At 45.9% G+C, this 23194-nt stretch overlaps 1 protein-coding gene across 3 annotated transcripts; it reads left to right on the forward strand.

Annotated features, from left to right (window-relative positions):
• add2 (adducin 2 (beta)) lies at positions 1 to 22677 on the forward strand. Of its 3 annotated transcripts, XM_064353771.1 has the most exons (16): positions 1 to 393; positions 5556 to 5738; positions 7960 to 8164; positions 9983 to 10124; positions 10593 to 10744; positions 11581 to 11661; positions 13138 to 13287; positions 13967 to 14110; positions 14389 to 14487; positions 14945 to 15121; positions 17018 to 17269; positions 18222 to 18338; positions 18838 to 18924; positions 19406 to 19571; positions 20267 to 20353; positions 21320 to 22677. In XM_064353771.1, exons 3-16 carry the CDS (start codon positions 7997 to 7999, stop codon positions 21619 to 21621), a joined length of 2124 nt encoding a protein of 707 aa, XP_064209841.1. In that variant the 5' UTR covers positions 1 to 393; positions 5556 to 5738; positions 7960 to 7996; the 3' UTR covers positions 21622 to 22677. The 3 variants fall into 3 exon arrangements, with proteins under 3 accessions (XP_064209841.1, XP_064209839.1, XP_064209842.1); XM_064353769.1 differs by lacking the exon at positions 5556 to 5738 and having other exon boundaries at positions 2 to 393; XM_064353772.1 differs by lacking the exons at positions 1 to 393; positions 5556 to 5738; positions 20267 to 20353.
• Positions 22678 to 23194: the final 517 nt, after the last annotated feature.

The raw sequence follows: 23194 nt of genomic DNA on the forward strand, positions 1-23194 counted from the left end.
ACTAGATTGTACTGTAGCCTATTGGAAGCAGGTGACACCCTAATCTATAGTAGTTGCGTACAATCGGAGTTCATAAATTGTAATAATTTATTCGTATGGTACGAGAGGCAAATTTTGGGGATCTGCATGCAGCCTGTTAATTGTGTGAAAATCCACTGAGGTCACGATGTTGGCAGGCGTGGCGATGGGCTGGTTCAGACTGCGATGAAAAATAGCGGGTAGAGAGACTGCGGGTGGTCACTAGACATTTAGAAGGCGAAAGGGAAATATACATTTCAAAAAAGAGGAGGTAATTCATGAGAAATACAATATCTACGCAAGCTTAGTGTCACTGTTTATTTTTCGGCTAAGCGTTAGCCGCCACTAAGGACGAAGCGCGGAGAATGCTGTAAGGTAAGCTCTCGTGCAGTCGTCGGATGACAGCGCTTGGTCATACCTGAGGTGTTTCGTGCACTTTGCACGCGTCGGCTTTGTTTACGTTTACATAATATACGCCTGTGTATTTCAATATTGCGTTGCGTTATCCTACATAAATTGATTTTACACAGGTTCTATTATATCTTTGCATAAAGTCACAGGCATGTGTTCACTTAGGGGGGAAAACATGTAAAATGGACGGCTGAAAATGCTGTGGTGTTTTTCTCGGATGCTGTCGCGGACATCCGCGGCTACAGATCTGTTCCCGTTGTTGGTAATGGTAGCGATGCGCGAGAGGTAGGGAGTGAGCTGCTCGGGCGACAAGGGACACATGCCTCCACGCGCTGAATGTAAGGCGCGGTGAGGGCTGCTATGTGGTGAATAATTCGTTTAAAATATCCGTCTTTCTTTCATTGATATAAATAAAATATGTGAAGACAAGTGAAGGTTGTGTGTTCACTTGCGTTGTATTCTCTACAATTTAACTGTCACAGAATTAAATAGCTAATGGGTGTTTTGTGGCTACATTGTTTGCTTTATTGATGAGGCTGCAGGCCTGTCTAGATGGATATTTAGCATGTGTCCGTTAAATAGGCCCGTTTTGTTATTTGTGTGTATTCTTTTAGTTTTACAACCATTCTGGATATTTCAACGTTTAGAACGTTTTAGATCCGCCTGATTATTTACACAGCACATCAGTTTGCGTGGTATTGGAAGCGTTTATGCTTCTCGCGCTCCGCTGGCTAGAGAATCGAAGGCAGAGGATTCATTGTTTGGATCAAATTTTGACCGCAGAATTAATGTAGCCTATCAATAAATAAAGCATTAGAGTGGTTTAAATGCTTATTATACCTTGCGGATAAATATTTATGCATTAGGAAATTGAAATTTGCTTCAACTAGCTAAGTTGGCTGTGCGTGTGCGATATAGCCTACAACAATAACCCACGAGTAACAACAGACCCCGCCTTTCATCCAGCGGCGTGTTGCGGATGGCCATAATTCAAAACCCCGGGCATTCTCGAGACCCGAGGCTCGGCCGCCCAGTGGGTGCTGATGCTGCAGCGGCGCTCGCGTGGTTGCTAGGCAGCCATTGGGAGGCCAAGGGGTGGGAGCGCGAGGGAGGCTTGCCTTCGTGGGGAAAGAGAAACAGTACAAACCAAACGAGACCACCGTATATGACTACTTACACTCATAATATCAATTAGGGTACTTTAGCACCCGACTACTTTGATCTCAGTTTCGCCTTTCTACAGATGATCTTAATCGAGCTTTTTGTGTTGTCGGATTCGACTTCATGACAAATTGTTACAACTGCTATTACCACTACTGCCACCAAACACTAGTACTAGTCCAAGTGACCACAGTAGTATATTGTTATTGCTATTTCTTTTATTATATCATCGTGTTCTAAAAGACTTCGGGTATTAAAGATTTCGTTCTGCCCCTCCTGTTCAGATGTTTTGACACATTGTAATTTATGGTAATATGGAAAATTTACTGTCTCCTGACACATAAGCCATATTTGGATATAGAGAAGGTGCGTGTACTGGTCAATTTGCTTAGCCTTGCCTGTGATACTGTTAGAAACTCATTGTACAGTCCAGACCAACATGAACTTAACCATAATCTCATTCACGGCAGTGCTTGATAAGGGGAAAACTATCTCCTATGCTATCTTGATTGACTGTCCCTGATAACCTGAGGTGTTGATAACTGACAGTACCATGATTGTGTGCATCTGTGTGAATCATTTCTGTTTCATTTAGGTTAGCAGATTTTCTAGTCTTTCTATAAACAAGCATTTAATACATCTTTGGCTCGCATTTGGGCATTTTTGTGAGGCTCTTTATCCTTCATTCCATTCTATAATCTGTTGAAGGGAGGGGTTTTTTCACCACCCTGAGAAAATCACATATGCTGCCTTCCTCTGTAGATAATAGCAAGGAATCACATTAAGGCATGTTCTTATGTCTGTATGCACAGTCCATTGAAGCATATATCAGATACTTTTTTTGTAAGTTCATGTCAGGTTATTAGTTTCTTGTTTGCTAGGCCAGCAGTGCCCTATCTTCTTTGTTGTATTGTATGGTATAACTGGTGTAATTTGCTTTGCTTCTTTCTAATCTTTGAATTCCTTTTTTAAGTCTCACATCATATCAAATTAGATTGACTGACTTAGAGGACATGCTTACTGTAGCATTATGCTACAGCCATGTTTCATTCCCAATTATGACTATCATGTTTGATTATGTTGTACGAGTCTATAACATTTAGCATTCACGTGTCTGTGGTACCATGACATTAGATCATTACTGCGAGCAGTAGGAGGAAGAAGAATCACAAGATGGCAATCTGGTGTAAAAAGACTACTTATAGTGGATTCTAAATGTTGGGTTGAGCAGGAAGGAACTTATCAGGAAACCATGCAATGCCCTGAATGTTGATGGGACAATGCCAGAGGGAGAGAGTCTGAACTGTTGCAATTTGTACTTTTTAAATGCAATGTTATTAGAAGACAATTTTAATAGTATTCAGCTTAGTTCTCTGCTAAAAAGAAATGTGCCAAAGCTCAGATAGGTCACAAGTTACTACATGGAATGTTAAATCAGTGGAGAGGGGGAACCAGGAAATGCAGAGTTGCGGGTTTGAAACATAATGAGCCAGTAGTCACCGGAAACCATTAGCCAAAAAGTTCTGGCAGAAAATCAATCATTAATGGGACTGAGGGATCAGCAGGGAGAGACAACGGAGACACTGATGTCTGGGACTGGAACCCTCTCCTGTTTAACTCGCTTCGGTCAGCTGTGCGACTAGAAGACTGCCCGGCATTCAAACCCATTCGGGTATTTCGTTCAACGCACGCATTCCATGCATATCCACGTTACGTAACCGCACCGTGTCGTTACGGACGATCGCATCGATAGCAAAGGAGGATGGAAACGGGCGGGAGCGGGAGAAAGCTGCCGTCTGTGCAGAAGGAGCCTGATTAATGCTGCCGGGAACAGAACGGAGGGCTGAATGTGAGCCATCTCCAGGAGCTCACAGCTAGGCTACTAAATCACCATGGCAGTGCAGCCCTTGCTCGCTCTCTAAGGATTATTCAGCGGCGCAAATGTTCAGTCTTTTATACATAATGTTTTATGCGCAAATACGGTTAATAAAAGTATTAATCAGCTTTTTAAAATCACGGCTGTTTGAGTCTAGCTCATCCCCATTGCGATGATTAGTAATACATTTAATTGTCATTTTTATTTATTTGATAGGCTGCCAGGTTTGTGACAAGCTTGTGTTCGGCCTTATCCCAGTAAGTGACTTACACAGGTTCCCTCACACATATATTCATGTGAATAATAATCAATATGAATGAATGCAATAGGATACTGGTCAGCCTTCCCCTGGGACTCTGGAACAGTATTACGGGATTACAGTCCATTACGCCGCCAGTACGGAGTCTCTGATGCTCCTATCGTAGAAGGCACAAGCGAGCACCTTTCTTTAGATGGTCATAATAATCTAGCACCAAATTTGGTATTGTTTTGAGGTATTTGTAAGTGTGTGTGTGTGTATGTGTACATGGATGTATGCATATATAATATAGTAGTATTCCCTATTCACAAAATTTAATATTCTGTCATATAATTAATCAATTTTTCCCAAAATAGTGTGGTACCTGAGGTTTGCATGACACCTTCCATACCTCATACAGTTACGGTTGAGCAGATACTGTGGCAATCGATTGGTTTGACTTTCTCGACATCCCCGTCTGTTAGTCTCACCCACCCTTAATGAAGCTGACACAGAGAAGCGAATGTTTCGTGAATCGATCGTGTCCCGCACGCCCCGTACGGGTAGGCCGCCGTACGGATGGGCCTGGGCTCGGCGGTAGGACATCTACGGGCTGGTCGGAGAAATCGCACGTGACGTCGTTTCGCGGAGAAGCGCAGGAGCGAATTGCTGAGGGATTACCGGCAAGATCGCGCGTTCCCGGCATCCGTGCGTCCATCCGTCCGTCCCGCGATCGCTCGACACGCCCCTCGGAGGCTGCAGCCGACGCGGCGGATCGATAGGCGCAGTAAATGTGCCCGGATGCGTAACCGGGGCTTTTATGGTCTGGCGGGGCTGTCGGTTACCCCTCTCTGGGGCAAGTAGCAGCAGCATTTCAAGGTCTACATCAGGGGAACTGAGTCTCTTGTCCTGGAGGGCCGCGGCCTCTGCTGGTTTTCGCCGTGTTTTCAGAATTTAAGTGATAAATTGAACTAAGGCTGAAGCCCTCTGAGGTGCGACATTGGCAGCTGATTGATGAGAAACCATAAAATGGTGCAGAGGCTGTGGGCCTCCAGGACTGGAGTTTGACATACCTGGACTACGTGAAGCAGAATTATAATGTGAGGTCTCTGGAGCATGGGGGGGTTTTGTTGGGGAGGACAGTACGCCCCAGCTTGAGTTTGGGATGCAGGTGATGAGGCTAGACTAACGTAAGGGGGGGTGGGGGGGGGGGGGGGGGCAGCTGGAGGGGTGTGAGGGGGAGTTAGGCTGGATACGCCCCAGTCATTACCACCCTCCCTGGAGAGAGGGTCTACAGTCTGTGGAGCAGCTGCAATCCCAAAAGCACTCCATCTTACCTTACCCACACAAAGCAGTAACAGACACGCTGTAAAATAGACCTATTCTACTGGGGCACTCGCTGGGTCCTGCCTGTCTGATAAATGTCTGTGCGCGTGTGTGTGTGTGTGTGTACGCGTGTTTAGGCATGCATGAATGTGTAGGTGTGTGTGTCTGTGTGTGTGTGTGTGTGTAGGGCTATACACATTTGTTATTGTATGTGCATGTGTTTATATGTTATGTTTACATATATGTATGTGTGTGTGTGTGTTTCTTTGATAGTGTGTCAGTGTGCGTGTGGGTGTGTGTGTACATGCATAAAGGACTGTATTTCAGAGTAAAGTATTTGTGTTCTAACCAAGGCACAGTCAGTTGCCAGCATGTGTTCAATGAAGAGATGAAGAAAATGAATCGGGTGGGCCTGCAGGAGACAGTAATTCATCTCCAGAACTGTATTATGCGCTCAGTATTTTTAGCGTCTTGTCCTGGCCCCTGCCTCTCATGACTAATCCTGCCCGTGTGCGTCTGTGGCAGTTAGACGGTGGTAGCGGAGGACAGAGGGTGTGGCTCGCAAGTCTTTATCTGCTGCCTGCAGATGAACACGGTCGAGTTTCAGGGGAGAGGAGCCACACCACAAGCACAGAGTATAGAGTACGCACTGGCACTGGTTCACCAGCTACTCTCTACCCTGACAGGGGTATTTTTGGTCATTTTTAGGTACAGTGGATATCTAGTTCTGCCCTCTGGTGTTGGGTTCCATCCCTCTTCAGGTCAGCCAGCTCAGTCAGTTCAGGAAATTAATGGAAATTCAATTGTTTAATTAATTGGAAAAAGACATTCTGACAGCATTATGGGCATTTTTCAATTAGTGAATTGAAGTTAATTTTATTTCCTGCATTTGTTGAATTTTTTGTGTCAACCCCAACACTGTTGCCATCACTACTGAACTATTACAACTGCTTTTGTAACATCACCTTCGATAGTGTTACCAATTAATTTGACAGTGTAGTATAACAGTTAGGGAAATGGGCTTGTATCTAAAGGTTGCGGGTTTGTTTCCCAAGGTAGGATATTGCCGTTGTAACTTTGCACAAGGAAATTAATCTGAATTACTTAAAACAAGGAGCTACTGTGTAACAAATGCAAGTCTCTAGATAAAAGCATATGCAAAAACACCTGTAATGTAATTAGTATGTGGAAGTTTTACCTGGTGTCTGTGTGTTTGGTTTTGGAGGACAAACACACAGCATGGCTGAACAGTATGCAGGGTGGGAGTGTGCACACTTGTGTGGCTGTGTGTGTTCGCGAGTGAGGGGTTTATAACGAGAATGACTTCTGCAAGATGAAGCCCCGGCAATAACTATCAAAGGAGCTCATACGTTCCTTTAATTGATATCAGTATTTTGAGGCGGCAGACTGTGAATATACACTGTAAGACTTTATTACTGGCGACAGCTCTTGATGACTGCATATGCTTGTGACTGCTGTGTGGCTTAGTAGGAGCGCAAACAGCGGGATTAAAAGGGCAGCTTCGCAATTAAGCGAAGTACGCAATAATGGAGTGGCCAACTGCAGGGAGTTTATAGCACGTGGGTCTTCATATGACTAACAGGCAAACCGTTATTTTTTTTTCAATTATAATAAACTGCAACTACCCAAGTGTGCAATTATAGGGGAATTTATAGTACATATTTCACCTTAGGACAACTACACACACACACACACACACTCACACATACACAAGCACACACCCACACACAAGTACACACCTACACACACACACACAGACACACACACACTCACACACGCGCACACACAGACACACAAACAGACACACAGTTTTTTCTTGTTTAAACCTTTATATCATTGTGTTATGATATTAGTATTACTGCCACTGTGAACACTACTCCTGCTTTTATGTGATTTTCCACTTTATTTGAGGCAGAGGAAAGTGAGGGTTACAGGTGGAGATGGTGCAGACAGTGGCACAGGTAGTTCCATAGCTAGGAATCAAACCCCTGGCTACACAGGGGGGTTGATACAGTACATGGGATGAGTCAGCTGCCCTACAGACAGCACCACGTGTTCTCACCAACAAATTATGCAGGTTTTAAGCACTACTGTACATGCTGGATACTCTCACATAAAGAGCAAAGCCATACAAAGACACATCTCCCCAATGATACCAGCAATCAATCAGCTTCGATTTAATTTAGTATTGCAATATCAGTTTACGTAATAATTGCGAAACACTGGAAGACATTTAGTAAATAGAATATTAAAAGTCAATGATGGGTCAATGAGAAGGAACGTTCTAATAAACTAGTAATAATCACTGGACAGTTCCCTCTAATTAGTACTGTTTAGGATCGGTCTTACAACGAAGTTACCCTGCTGATCTTCATTGGTGAAAAGAGTGAACCGTTATCGAGACCCTGCTCTGGTCGGCACTGTCACAAATGGACTGTTACTCACCACCCTGTGGCTTTGGAAGGAAAATATGGAGATATGGAGATCAGGGACGGCTGACTGTGGCTTCTGCAGTGAAAGTGCTGTAAGGCAAGCAGATATCTGCTGTCAAACAGACGAAAAAGATCTTATGAAACACCATCATTAAAAAAACAATACTGGAGAAACACATCTTCAGCCAATGAAATTAGAGCATGGTATACTGAAACAGTATTAGCACAGCAACAAAGACTGACGTTGTATGTATAAACATTTTGACTGACACTGTCAAAATGCTTATACACTGTTGTGTAATAAGATTTATTCAGTATTGGGTGTCCTTCAACAAGCCCTTACTGGCCTTTTATGAACATCCCCGCCCTTATAAGTGAATGAGTGACTTGTCTTTTAAGCTACTTCCTGTGAGAATAAAAATACAGTCATTTGTATTGATCTATGCATCCTCTCTCTCTCCCCTCCCCTCCTCCAGTTCCTCCTTCTCCTCTTCCTCGGTGTAAATAAAGAAGATGAGCACTTCTCCCACCCCTAAGGGGACCCCCATGCAGCGAAGCCCCAGCGACGGAAGCAGTGGGGCTCCCCAAAGCCTGCAGTCCCCCCAGCACCCCGACGACCAGTCCACGCCCATCACCATGGCAGCGCACAAAAAGCGTGTCTCCAGTATCCTGCAGAGCCCGGTGAGTGACAGGACGAGCAGGGGAGCGAGCGCCTGTGTGTGTGTGTGTGTGTGGTAGTATGTGTGTGTGTGTGTGTGGTGTGTGTGGGGTGTGTGTGTGTGTGGTGTGTGGTGGGTGTGTGGTGTGTGTGTGTGGTGTGGGGTGTGTGTGTGTGTGTGTTGTGTGGTGTGTGTCGTGTATTGTGTGCGTGTGTGTATGTGTGTGGTATGTGTGTGTGTGTGATGTGTGGGTGTGGTGTGGTTTGGTGTGTGTGGGAGTATGTGTGTGTGTGTGTGTGTGTGTGTGTGTGTATGTATGTATGTGTATGTGTGTGTGTAAGGACAGGCGGTGTTTCAGAAACACATATTTGAAATATGTATTGGCATGGCATTCAATAAATTTAATATTACATAATACAGGTTGCCAACAGCAAAGCTAAATACACTGCCCATTCCTGTACATGTGTGTATGCGTATGTGAGAGGGAGTAAGAGAGAGACAGAGTAAGAGAGCGGGAGAGAGGGAGAGAGAGGGTGAGAGGTAGTGCCAGCTCGTGCCCACACTCGTCTGGTTAATTGTCTCCTTTCAGCGGAAGTGGCGGTAGGCATGTTTTTTCACCAGGGTCGTCCCGTGCGCCCTCTGCCACGCCCCCTTTCTGGGTCCCATCATCCCTCTGTTCCATCCTTTCCCCGTCCCTCCCTCTGTCCTATCCTCCTACCCTTCCCCCCCTCATTACGCTCCCAGAGATGTGATTATCTCCAGTGCGCAGATTTAATCTGCTCTGAATCACCACTCGACAGCTGCGGAGCTGTAGCTACAGCCGGCACTACAGCACGGAGAGAAGTGGAGAGTGGGAGGAGAGAGAGAGAGAGAGACAGAGAGAGAGAGAGAGAGAGAGAGAGAGAGAGAGTGGGGGGGGGGAGTGAGAGAGAGGCAACTTGTCATTGCCACAGAAGATTTATAACTGTCAGTATCTGCAGTTAATCGTTATCAACATACATGTATGGTATACATCAGTACGTGTATGTTGTTGTGGTTTTATGTTGTGAATGTGATGTGTATAACGTGACGCTTTGGGTAGTGCATTTATATTAGTTAACAGGTTGTGTGGTTGATTTTGTTTTGTTTGTTATTGTAACATTTGCTGTGGAAACAGTGCATGTCATGCCAATAAAGCGCTTGAAATTACAACAGAAAAAAATTTAATAAGAGAGAGTAAAAAGAGAGGGTGAGAGAGAGAGCGGAGAGAAAGAGTAAAGAGCAAAAGAAAGAGGGAGAGAGGATAGGATGGCTCTAATTCCATTAAAACCGCTGCATTTTTTGGACCCATTCTGTGGGAGTAGCATGCAGCAGGAGCAGGAGGAGGCACTGATCTGGAAGCTGGGAGATTGGAGTTATAAATGATCAGAGGTGAAAAACCAAGGATCCCACTCATCCTCCGATTGTGAGTGTGTGGGAGGTGTGTGTGCCTCTGTGTGTGCCTCTGTGTGTGCGCTGCCTCTCTCTCTCCCTTATTCTCTCTGTCTTTTCCTCCCTTTCCTTCCCTCTCTCTCTCCTTTTCCCTCTCTCCCTCTCTCTTACCTTTTCTCTCTCTCTCCCTCTCTTCCTCTACCTCTCTCCCTCTCTCCCTCTTTCTCTACTTCTCTCCCTCTCCCCCTCCCTCTCTCTCTCCCTCTACCTCTACCTCTCTCTCCCTCTCTCCTCTCCTCTCCCCTCTCTCCCTCTCTCACTCTACCCCCCTCTCCCTCTCTCTCTCCCTCTCTCACTCTACCCCCCTCTCTCCTCTCTCTCTCCCTCTCTCACTCTACCCCCCTCTCTCCCCCTCTCTCTCTGGGCTCAGTCCTTTCGGGAGGAGCTGGACGTGCTGATCCAGGACCAGATGAAGAAGGGCAGCAGCTCGTCCAGCCTGTGGGCCCTGCGGCAGATCGCCGACTTCATGGCCTCTCACGGCTCTCCTGCAGCGCTGCCCGTCTCCCCCTCCAGTGGGTACCAGTCAGCTTACACACACACACACACACACATACACACACACACACACACACATCATACACACACACACACACACACACATCATACACACACACACACACACTCTCTCCTCTGCCTTTCACAGGCTCACTCTCATGAACCCACCCACACACAAACACACCTACACACGCAGCCCCTTGCGTTCGCACTGCCATCCCTCCCCCCTTTGTGCTCTTAACTCAAACACCGGCACCTTGCCTCCAGCTGATAGCACACAATCAGGCAGGCTGACTCTGATGCCCCAACTCCTACAACTCCCACTCCTGCACAGAACGCGCTGGGCTTCGGTACCTACGGGTAGCGTTCATACATACCGACCCACTGATCAAAGCAGCGGCACTCGACTCAAACCCGCAGAGCTGCGCACTGTGATGTCATAGACAGACTGTGAACCTCTCTCCGCCCCTCCCGCCTGTCTCCAGCCGTCACCATGGTGACCCCCATAAACGACCTGCACGGCTGGGAGCCGGGCTCCATGGTGAAGGGGGAGAGGCTGATGCGCTGCAAGCTGGCTAGCGCCTACCGGCTGCTGGACCTGTACGGCTGGGCTCAGATCAACCGCACCCTGCTCACCGTGAGTGCCCCCACCTGGCCCACGCAGAACAGGGCCTCCAGGTCTCATTCAAAACAGGGCCTTTTCCCACACAACAGTAAATGGCCCAGGTCTCAATTAAAACCGGGCCCATTTCCATGCAACAGTAACCGGACCGGGACTCATTTAAAACTGGCTCTGTTTCCACACAACAGTAAATGGCCCAGGTCTCATTTAAAACCGGGCCCGTTTCCAAGCAACAGTAACTGGACTGGACCAGGTCTCATTTAAAACTGGCTCTGTTTCCACACAACAGTAACTGGACCAGGTCTCATTTAAAACTGGCTCTGTTTCCACACAACAGTAACTGGACCAGGTCTCAATTAAAACCGGGCCAGTTTCCATGCAACAGTAACTGGGCTGGACCAGGTCTCATTCAATACTGGCCCTGTTTCCATGCAAAACTGTCCACACACCAGATTAGTAGCTCCCAAATAAACAAGAACCTATTTTAAAATACACGGCAACATGATTCATTTCGCCCCATGCTGGGTCTTGTCCTTCTGGGTTGTAGTAATCCTGATTTAGGCCCAGCGTGATTGATCATGCTGTGGTATATTTTAAAGTAAGCTCCTAGTTATTTTGGAGCTGTTTTTGTGAAGTGTGGACTGTATTACCTTTAACTACATTGTTATTCTGTGCTAGATGTGCATCACTGGTTTGGATGTGAGTGAATTAATACTTTTTTGATGCTGTGGAATAAGATCTCTTATTCTCATTATGTCTCTCTCACTCTCTCTCTCTCTCCATCTCTTTATCTCTCTCTGTACGGATCTGTATGGCTCCATGTCTCTGTCCATCTGTCTCTTTGTCCTCAGTTGCGTGTGAGTAAGGAGCAGGAGCACTTCCTGGTTCTGCCGGACGGACTGGCCTACAGCGAGGCCACAGCCTCCAGTCTGGTGAGTTTAATATTTTTCAGTTTCCCAGAAACGCAGCCTGAGCTGAAATATTCGCCAAACTCCATCTTAAAGCAGGCTAGCTACCAGCTGCATGCATTTAACATATCGGCTAATTTAATAACGTAATGTTTTTTAAAACACTCGGTCCATGATTTTTGCTTCTTTCGTCAGTTTTCCATAATTTTCAGCAACTTTACCTTGACTGCTCCATCAACCAATATTTTCCCTGACTAATATGCCCAATATGAATAAGACTAATTTTTATGACACTGCACATCCTTTCTCATTCTCTCCACCCTCTCATGTCATTTTCCTTCCAAAAGTCATTAGAATTCACTTATTTTAAGGCTGTTCTCTTAAGAAATTAATGGAAATACTCGTCAGCACAGACCCTGCCAATTTCAGTTTCTACGTATCTGCTTCAGGTGGTGGATGACTTGCCTCTCGCATAAATTAAGTGTGTAAGGCTGCGTCTCTTTTCCTATTGTCCAGTTTCTCTTGTTCTGTCTCACCCTTTATATACCCACCCTCAAGCCCTTGTTTCACCCCCAAGCCCTTGTTCACTCGTGGACTCACCTGCCCCCAGAAATGGGCCATTTCAGTCTGTGAGTCTTTGATCCGTGAGTTCAGAGGGCTCCGTTTGGGATTGGGCCAAGCTCTCTGACATCACTCTCATTCACTCTGTGCTCCATGGAAAACCTGTCCGCTTGGTACGCTTGCTCTGCTGTCAGTCGATGAACTCGTCCTCTCTGGGCTCAACAGCGACCCCTGTGGTGGACGGAGTGCCTGCGGTCAGCACCCAGGGGCTGTTCCAAGGAGCTGCGACAGCTTAGCTGGCAGTTTGTAGAGGAGAAAACGAGAGGAAGCAGCCTGCTGACTCTGTGTTTCTCTGAGGATGACTGTGGTAGTACGCCCTCTCTCAAACAGACAGGCAAGGGAGGGGCACACATTATGAAATGAATGATAAGTATAATGATAATAGTGATAATAATAATAATAATAATACAAAAAAAAACATATTCACAACCGAGCTGAGGTCAATTCTATTTTCAGTTCAGTTAATTCGAGTGACATTTAAAATTTTAATTCGTTGAAAAATCCTGCATTGAACATTTTGTAAATAAAGGTAGAAAATATCCATTTATCTCCACTGGCACTCTGTCGGTTGTCACCATGTTACTTCATGATTGGTTGAGCTCCTCTTGTGAGGTGACTTTATGATCATCTTATCCTGATTCTGCTGTCGCTGGCTGACCTCAGGAAGTAATTATTCCCGCAGAGTGTGATCGATGTGTGGAACAGCTGCTCAGGTCGTGCAGTAGAGCCGGGGACCCTCAGGGTGTTCAAGTCCAGGCATGACACAGTGCTGGATGCTGATTGGTGGAGCTCCTCCACCAGTAAGATGACACGAGGACTGTCTTGCCACGTTTTCCTCCCTCATGGCTGATGTGAGTGCTGTCGCCCCCCCCCCCCCAGGTGAAGGTGAATGTACTGGGCGAGGTGGTGGAGAGGGGCAGCACCACCCTGGGCGTGGACGTGGCCTCCTTCAGCCTGCACTCCGCCATCTACTCTGCCCGGCCGGACGTCCGCTGCCTGCTGCACATGCACACGCCGGCCACCGCCGCGGTACGCTGCTGAACGGACACTGATAGTGTCAGCACTGACACATTCTGCACTGATGGAACACTGACAGTGTCAGCACTGACACATTCAATTCCCGATGCGACATTCCACTGATGAACACATTCGACACATCTTACTGATGGAACACTGACACATCTACTGTGAAAATGACATGCCGAACACTGACACATTCCGAACTGATGGAACACTGACACATTCTGAACTGACACATTCCGAACTGATGGAACATGAACATTCGACTGATGGACACTGAGACGGTGGAACACTGACACATTCCGCACTGATGGAACAATGACACAGTCAGCACTGATGGAACAGTGGCCAAGCACTGGCACAATCAATACCGACAGAACACTGACACGGTCAGCTCTGACAAATGCAAAAACAGAGCACTGCCACAGTTTGAACTGACAGAACTGATAAACCAGTAGAGCAGCTAGTGCAGGCTGTCAGTAAATATGCAGCCAAGAAAGCAGTAAACCATGATCAGTAAGCAAGTGACAGCATCACAAATGTACACACAAGAGAAATGGCCACACATCCACCTTCCAGTTAGTACTAACGCACGGTTGTCACTGATGAAAAAGCAGTGCATCTCGTAAGGAGACATTTGTACTGTGCGAGAGGGAGTTTCCATGCTAAAGGCTAACAATCCACACAGGTGTCTGCCATGAAGTGTGGCATACTGCCGCTATCCCACGAGGCCCTGCTGGTGGGCGACGTGGCCTACTACGACTACAATGGGCTGATGGAGGAGGAGGAAGACCGGGTGGAGCTTCAGAAGAGTCTAGGGCCCACCTGCAAGGTGAGGGAGGGTAAGGAGGGTGGAAGAGAGGGATGAAGCAGGGAGGGGGGAGAGGGAGATTGATTGGTAGTCTGTAATCTATTATATATAATCAGTGATTTGTGATGTACAGTCAGTGATGTGTGATACATAATCTGTGATGTGTAAGAAGTGATGTGTAATTAGCGATTCGCAATCAGTGATGTATGATGTGTGATCAGTGATGTGTGTGATGTGTAATTAGTGATGCAGGATGTGTAATCTGTGGGGTTTGTAAAATATGGGATTTGTGCGCACAGGTGCTGGTGCTGAGGAATCATGGGATTGTGGCTCTGGGGGAGTCTGTGGAAGAGGCCTTCTACACTGTCTATCACATCCAGGCTGCCTGTCAGATACAGGTGAGCTGAGAACAGATCCTGCTAGTAATGAACAATGTGTGTGTGTGTGTGTGTGTGTGTGTGTATGCATGTAGATTTGTGTGTGTGTTTGCGTGTGTGAGTATATGTGTGTGTGTGTGAGAGTGTGTGTGTGTGTGTGAGTGAGTGTAACTGTATGTTTGCATGTATGTGTGTGCGTGTGTGTTCCTGTGCCTGCGTGAGCTTTTGTGTGGGTGATTTTGGAAAATTATTTGACCGGAGAGGTTGCTAGGTATTAATCAGTATTGGGTCAATTGCATTTCAGTTCCGGAAGTGAATTGAAAATCAGGGCATTAATTGAGAAAGGGAAAACCTTCAGTTCATGAATTGATTTCCTATTCTGAAATTAGAGTCAATGGACCCTGCAATATTAATATTGGGTGTTTCATGGAAAACTGATCATGAGGTCTGAGGCTGCAATTCCTTCCGGTGCCAACAGGTGTCAGCGCTGTGCTGTGCCGGTGGGGAGCAGAACCTGATCATGCTGGATCGCAGCACTCAGAGACCCAACCCGACCGGAACCGTGGGCTGGGCCGGGTCCACCTTCGGCCCGCTGCACAAGAGCCGTCTCGGGGAGCACGAGTTCGAGGCGCTCATGAGGACCATGGACAACCTGGTGAGACCATACAGCTGTCGGACAGAGCACTAAAGCGGGCTTACTTTTGCGCTTAGCAGTTCAGAAAACTTTCCGAAAACAATTCTTATTCAGTGTAACTGGCGCAGCTTAAATGTTTCTACAGGGCATCTGAAATTTGCGTAGATACGTCAACTGTCCTTCTCCGCACACACAACTTGTCTGGGCCAAGCAAGAACATACACTAAACCTAAAATACTAATTAGAAAAAACTGACATCAGGTTAAGGTTTCACCAATATCGCGGCAGATTGGCATGCCTGTGACCAAGTCTTATACTCTGCAGCCGTTTGACACTTGAAACTTAAAATCTAATTTGCTACTCAGCATATGTATGGTTATTTTTTACTTTCACTAAGCCTTCTGAAAAACAGCATTAATTGCTTATACTCCATTTAAACTTCTGTGTTTGCAGACAACATGACACGCAAGAGACAATTAAGCTGTTCTTTCAGTGGGTGGATTTTAATATCGCCTAATTTGAATATTACTGTGTGCACACAAGGGAGACGTTTCTGCATGCAGCGGTCTTATGGGTAACTTCACTTCCTGTATGGGCTAAACTAGCTAAGAGAAGGAATCTGTGGAGATGGGGACGTTTGGCAGGAGAATACAGCGTCCAATGAGGCGAGCCAGGAAGACATTTGTACTCCTTTGACACTGAACAGGTTGTCAGATACTTCCTTGGCAACAATGCAGCTGTTAAATAAATACCAGGGTAAAAATGGAAAAAGTTTTAAAATGGAAAGTTTTAAAAGTCAGATGAAATGTCTCCCATATTTTGAAGTGTGCAAAAGCATGAACAATAATAATAATAATAATGTTGTATTTGTCTAGCTCATTTCCACAAAGTGCATCACGACACAAAAATAATGCAAGAAATGAAAATAATGACAAGAGGAATTTAAGAAAGACTGGGGATATTAACATAAGGACAATATATAAGATGAACAGAGCACGAAGAAGCAATAGAAATGAAATAACAGATTGTAATAAGAAATAGATAGGCAAAAGCAATAAAAGCAAGTCTATAAAGTGCATAAAATAATATATAGTATAAGACACCCAGTCTCTTCTATAAAGAGTCTGGGGCTCTTATAATTAAATACGGTATATATTTCTGAGGCGTGGCTGTGTGTAGCGCACAGCAGCACTGTAACGGTGTTATTGCTGCTCTGTCTGGTGTGGGGCCTGTCAGGACGCCGAGACGTTTCTGCGTGGGGACGTGTTAATTTTCAGCCAGCAGAGACCTCTCACGCCTCAGTGCAGAAGCTGGAGGTGATGCTTTGATGTCTTGGCCAAACTCCCGGTCGGGCAGCCTAGTCATCCTCTGCAGAAACAGGCTAAGCAGGGCTGTGCCCTTCTGCCACCGCTGGTCTGTGTGTGTATGTGTGTGTGGTAGTGACCAGGACAGGAAAGCTAACCATGGGTGCAGATATAAACACTGTATGTTAACCAGAGCAGGGCCCAATATGAAATATTTGAAATACTTGAAGTTTTTAGATACAGGCGAAAATCTGAAACGCTTCTGGTAGATCAGCAGAATTAAAAAACTAAAAAAAATGTTGACTCGTACAAAAGAAGAATTACACTGGCGATAAGTGACTGACAGTTACCTGTAAGAATCTGTACTGGTGAATAAAGGGTTAAAGTACTTTGGAGCACTGCCTGCCCCAGGTGTACTGGCCGGTTGGGCACTGATGCTGATTGCTGGCTGATTGGGCAGTGATCTGTGGGATTTGTACCTGAGTGTAAAGTGTTAACGTGTGTGGGGTCACTGTTGGCCCAGTGGTCTGTGGGATTCGTATTGGCACGTGAAGTGTTAAAATGTGTATGGTCTACTCCCTCCCCTCCCTTACCCCCCCCCACCACCAATCAGGGGTACCGCACGGGCTACGCCTACCGCTTCCCGGTGCTGCTGGAACGAGCGCGGACCCGGAGGGAGGTGGAGGTCCCCGCCACCGTCACCGCCTTCAACTTCAACGAGGAAGGGGGCGGGGTCAGGCCCCTCCCGCGGAACCCCCCGCACGCCCAGAAGCAGCAGCAGGAGAAGACGCGCTGGCTCAACACCCCCAACACCTACCTGAGAGTCAGCCAGGACCAGGCCAGCCCCGGACACCAGCGCACCACGGTGGGGGGGCGGGGGGGTTTAGCCAGTCTCCATTCTGATTGGCTGACGCAGCTAAAAGAATTAGCCATGACATCAGCGTACTCTATCTCTCCTTTCATGTTCACCTTAATTTGATCAGGCCTGGCTCACTGAGCACTGCAGGCGGACTAATGTGGGTTTACAATCTTGTCCCTATAGGGTGCAATTACTGATAGAGACACCACAATGGGCACGTTCACATTTTGAAGCAAATATTTCATTATTTAATAGAGGAAAATTGAGGGCTAGATTCTTCCCACTGATTCCGAGTTCTTTTGTAATATGGTAATTTTTTTAGTCATTATTAATCATTTTGCTGCATTGTTTTGTTTTTTTTGCAATTTCCTTAGGGTTGAGTCACCAGGCTGATTAACATCAAACCCGGTTACTGTCATTTTTATTTAAATGAAAACTGTTGGGACAGAGCCTGGCACTGGGTTAAACAAGTGCATGGAAACATCCTACTGAAGCTTTTGATTGGACGGGTTGGCTAGATAAATGACATCACTGAGGCTGTGTGTGGTGAAGTTTCCGGGGCATATCGGGGAATGACAGAAGGAAAAGGCAGTATAGGCCGAAGAATAGCATGCACTGCCTCAAATGCTGGGTGTAGACATTACATTAAGTCATCTCAGAGGGGAGGGGCCTTCTCTCTATCTGGCCCTCCCAGCCCCTCCCTCTTTTTCCTCTCAGTCCCTCTGCAATGCAGGGGAAACACCAGTTCATGCTTGTTACTGCAATGCCACGTCTGCCCTCTGGTGGCTGAATTGTGCTATGACATTTTTTCTATGCCCAAGGCAAGGCATGCTAAGAGCACTGTCATACTTAAAATGAAATTACAGAAAATCAAGGGCTGTTCATTTAACACAATGCAAAACACTTTGTGGTTTAAAAGCTGCTGAGCACCTCCTCTTCCTCCCTGTCTGTCTTTCAGTGGCTGAAGACTGAGGAGGTCACACAGGGGAGTGGCACGGCCATTAAGATCGAGAACTCCAACCAGTTCGTCCCGCTGTTTACCAACCCCCAAGAGGTGCTGGAGACACGAAATAAGGTACAGAATATCTTACAGGCAAAGCATTTACCTTTACATTTCATTCAGGCCTTCAAGGGGCACTGTTATCCAGAGGTACTCACAGATTTCAGCTGAACATACAAACAATTTATGCAGCTCAATGTACTCAAGGGTACAACGGCTGTGCCCCAGCAGGGAATTGAACCTGCTAACCTGAGTTACAAGCCCAGTTCCCAACCGTTGTTATTGTGCCCTTTTTCTGTGACTTCCCGTAGCATTGATGTGTTCCATAATATTCATGAGAACAGTACAGAACTCTGAACTTCTGTCATTTCGGGGGCTTCAGGCTAATAGAGACACGTGTTGCAGGTGCTCAATGAACTTCAAAACATCTATTGACTTCAAAACTTCAAAACAGCCTTTTATACAATCTATGTATTGAACGCACAATCTCTCTCTCCTCCTCTCTCCCTCCCTCTCTCCCTCTCTCCCTCTCTCTCTCTCTCTCTCTCTCCCTCTCTCCCTCTCTCTCTCTCAGATCCGTGAACAGAACCGTCAGGACATGAAGACTGCAGGGCCCCAGTCTCAGCTACTGGCCAGTGTCATCTCTGATAAGACTCCACCGGTACGACCCAAGGAAGGACGGCTACAAAACCATGCACACAACCCGCCTGGACACACATTCAACTACACATTACTGCTACACAACCTGCTTACACACCTGCACAGCACTGCTACACATGTATTCAACACAGTAACACAGGGCGAGGAAACCTGCTATGCAGCCAACATACAACAGCCCACAGAAAATGCTGCTTCACTCTCTCAGTTTGGACACTCAGGACAGTGCTCTCAAATTATAATGTCATACTGCAATGGCCCACATAATTATAGTAATCACATCTGTGTGTGTGTGCATATTCAGCCTTTGGAAATGCATGCATAACATGTTTCATGGATACAAGGGCAATGTTGGAAGTTACCCTGATCTAAAAAAATTTATCTTATTAAATTCAATATCAAAATACGAATTTGTTTTTTATAATGACTTTTATAATAACTGATAAATAATTATATGATATTTCTGTGTTTGGCTCTTATCCCAGTCGCCTGAGAATGAACTGGCACCTGGACAAAATGGCCCGGAGGGTGGCCCCCAAAAAATTCCTCCCTCTCCAGAGCCCCCCAACCCCTTCAACCAGCTGACAGACAAGGAGCTGGAGGAGTACCGACAGGAGGTGCAGAGGAAGCAGAAACTGGGCCTGGATGATGGTACACCTGAAACTGCACGTCAGCACACGCTGCTGAACACACCTCCTCATCTCTCACTGATTCATAACTCACTCAGATTGAGTCATCTCTCACTGATAACTCACTCAAATTTATTATCTCACTGATTCATAACCCGCTCACGCTTATTCATCTCTCACTGATTCATAACTCACTCAAATGTATTATCTAACTGATTCATGGCTCACTCACACTGATTCATCGCTCACTGATCCATAACTCACTCAGGCTGATTCATCTGTCACTGATTCATAAATCAAGCAGACTGATTAATCTCTCACTGGTTTATAACTCACACTGATTCATCTCTCACTGATTAATTATCACTCACCACTACTATCTAACCTCTCTGTAACTTACTCTCTCAGAGGGATTCATGTCCCACAGATTCAAGTCATATTACTCGCTTTATCATGATTAATCTCGCACTAAGTCATTGCTTGCCCATAGTGATTCACCTCTCACAAACTCAACATCAATCACCCCTCATACTGAATTCCCTCTTGCCAACTCATAACTCACTAACACTAACTACACCTCACATGCTGCTTATCACAGCCCTGTAACCCCCCCACCCCCCTCAGTCTCCACCTGCCCTCCAAAAGCCTCCTTCACCTACACAAACCCATCCCAGAATCCCACACTCTCCCTCAGTTTCGCCTCTGTCTTTGTGTCAGGTGGGGAGGAGCTGGTCAATGAGAAGGGGACTCCCCCTGCCACCTCCCCCACTAAGAGCCCCTCCCCCACTAACCCCCCTCCCACAGGTGAGACACCAGGCTAGCAACCCGCATGCACGTGCATGTGCCCCACAGATGCGCCAAAAAACCGGCATGACCCTCCCGCCCCTGTGTGTCTCCTCCATTCCTGTTCTGGCTACTCAACGGCAGCCCCTGTTACTCTCAGTTCACCGTTCGCAATCTAGTCCTTTAGCGAGCCCCCGTTAGCCGAAGCGACTTGCCAAAGTGCATTTCAGTTTTCACACTTCCCTCACAGGAGTGCAGCATAAATGCATAAATGCCCCCCCCCTCACCTGGCGAGCTACAATATTTCTGTTTCTTTGGGGACTTGTGCACTATCAATTCTTGTGTCAGTTCAACCAATCAATCAATCAATCACGTATAGCTACGTACAGCAGTGGACAGTTCACTGATGTTATGCAACACTCTGATTATTATCTATATGAGACTCAATATAATCACAAATACATACATATCAGCCCTTAAAGATGAATGTCAGAAAATATATTTTACTATGAGTGCAGTCCTTCCTGACTCTCGGATCCAGACCAGCAGAATGTCCGTGTAACATGGGGTGTCTGTTTCGTGATTGTCTGTTTGTTTGTTTGTTTGTTGTTGTTAAGTGTTGCATCTCAGCACTGTGTTGTGGTCTCCATCTGTCTCCACAACTGTGTATCTCTCTCCCTCTGTCTGTCTTTCTTTCTTTCTGTCTGTCTGTCTGTCTTTGTCTGTGTCTCTCTGAGCTGTCTGTTAGGAATGTCCTCTGATACTGAGATCTTGTCTCACTAGTAAGTACTGAGAACCTGTCAGATGTCATGATACACTCATTAATGAAAGCAGCATGTTGTGTATTACGATGCAACACCTGTTACTGATATTGTACAGTTTATGTTTTTGTGAGTTTGTTTTACTGTCCTGTGTGTGTCTGTTTTTGTTTCTTTTCCCCCCGTTGCCACCGCCTGTCTTGCAATTTCTGTCCCCCTTCATTGCCAGATGAGACCAACGCCACCGAGACCACGGATATCACCAAGACCGTGGTGCAAAATGGGAAGGAGGAGGACCTGAAGCAGCAGGAGGAGGAGCTAGAGAAAGGGATGAAGGCTCTCTCCACTGCTGACACGACGCCTGCCCCGCCCACCGCCCCGCCCCCAGACGCCCCGCCCGCCAAGCCTGGCCTCACACCCGAAGGCTCTCCCGCCAAGTCCCCCTCCAAAAAGAAGAAGAAGTTCAAGGCCCCCTCTTTCCTGAAGAAGAGCAAGAAGCAAAAGGAGAAAGTGGAGAAAGTGGAGGCCTAACGGAGATGCACGGTCACAGCAACGTATTTACCCAGTCACACACACGCACACACACGCACACACACACACACACACGCACACACACACACACACACACACACGCACACACACACACACACACGCACACACACACACACACACACACACACACACACAGCATATTTACCCCCCTACACAGCCAGAACACTGACCGTTATCTTAACCTCACCTCTGTATCTCTACATATATAAACACACCTCATGCTCCGAACTCTCCACTTACCAATTTTTTTAATTTGTTCAATTATTAACTGGTACTTGTTTTTGTGACAAAAAGATTCAAACGCTGTTTCGATACACACCTGTATGTTTTTCTGGTGACAGCCAAACATCATCATGCGCATATTCATTAAGCAAATTCCCACGTATGTGTATAGTAACCACATAATTATCGCAAACTGTCATGATAAGAAAGCCTCGTTGTGCGAGCTTCATCTTCTCCACCGATATTATTTTTGATTGTCACCGTGTGAAGTGTGCACAGATGTAAATAGCACACTTTGTTAAGTGCTTTCTCTGTTGATGCAGATCAACATGTCTTATTTTTCACTTCTGTTCTTCTACATCGAATCATTTGATGCTGAACATCAGGGAATATTTGATTTCATTAAACAATAAGGAAAAAGTCTATTTAAAAAAAGCGATGGTGAAGGAAGCCCAAACTAACAGCTAGCAATGCCACTTATGTCTATTATGTGATTAAGAAAAACAGAATGAAAAATGAAAAACGTCTTTGTAGCTTGTGGATGCAGATGAACCCAACAATGAAAGGCACTATACATTCCTGTCATGTCTTCTTTCAAAATGAGATCTGTGTGTACACAACAAGACCTCCTTACTGTTGTAATTATTATTATTATTATTATTATTATTATTATAGATTCCATTATTTAAATGTTACTCTGTGTGTATATTTGCTGGTTTTTATTTGAATGTAATTTCATATTAGAATGCAAAGGTGAAAAAGGTGATGTTAGGTTAGCAGTGCACCAGTCATTAAAGAGCAATTCAATATGAATCTCTGTTTTTGCTTTATTTCATGCGGTTTTCCATTTGGGAAAAATAATGGCTTACTTCTGGGTCTCGTGGCCTACCTGCCCTGATAACAGCGAAATAATCAACACTTATTGTCTATTTAGGCTCGAGCAATGTTTTCAGTACAACTGAGACAGACAGAACCATAACCTCGAGCAAACTACAGAAGAACGGTTCATTTCAATCCACTTCAAATTCTGGAAGTTTCAGTGCATACAGAAATCTGTAAAAAAGCAACAATACATTGATAATTGTCTTTCACTGCACTTTCACGAGTTGTTTCCGTCGTAATTAAACACAGGGTTAAAGTACGGCACTGGGCGTGGTGCAGCTTTGTGTGCTTTTGGCCAGAAAACAGACGGTGATGTGGGATGAGCAGAACACTTCATCACAAGTGAGACCTCAGTTAGTGAGGTTGGGTTGTACTCCTCCAAGCCCTCTACATCCGTTCAATCAACTCCTTCTGTGAAACCCAGTCATTGGTGGAAGAGTTGCAGAGA

Source organism: Anguilla rostrata, chromosome 10 (assembly GCF_018555375.3).
Source record: "Anguilla rostrata isolate EN2019 chromosome 10, ASM1855537v3, whole genome shotgun sequence".
In the NCBI taxonomy this organism is placed as follows: domain Eukaryota; kingdom Metazoa; phylum Chordata; class Actinopteri; order Anguilliformes; family Anguillidae; genus Anguilla; species Anguilla rostrata.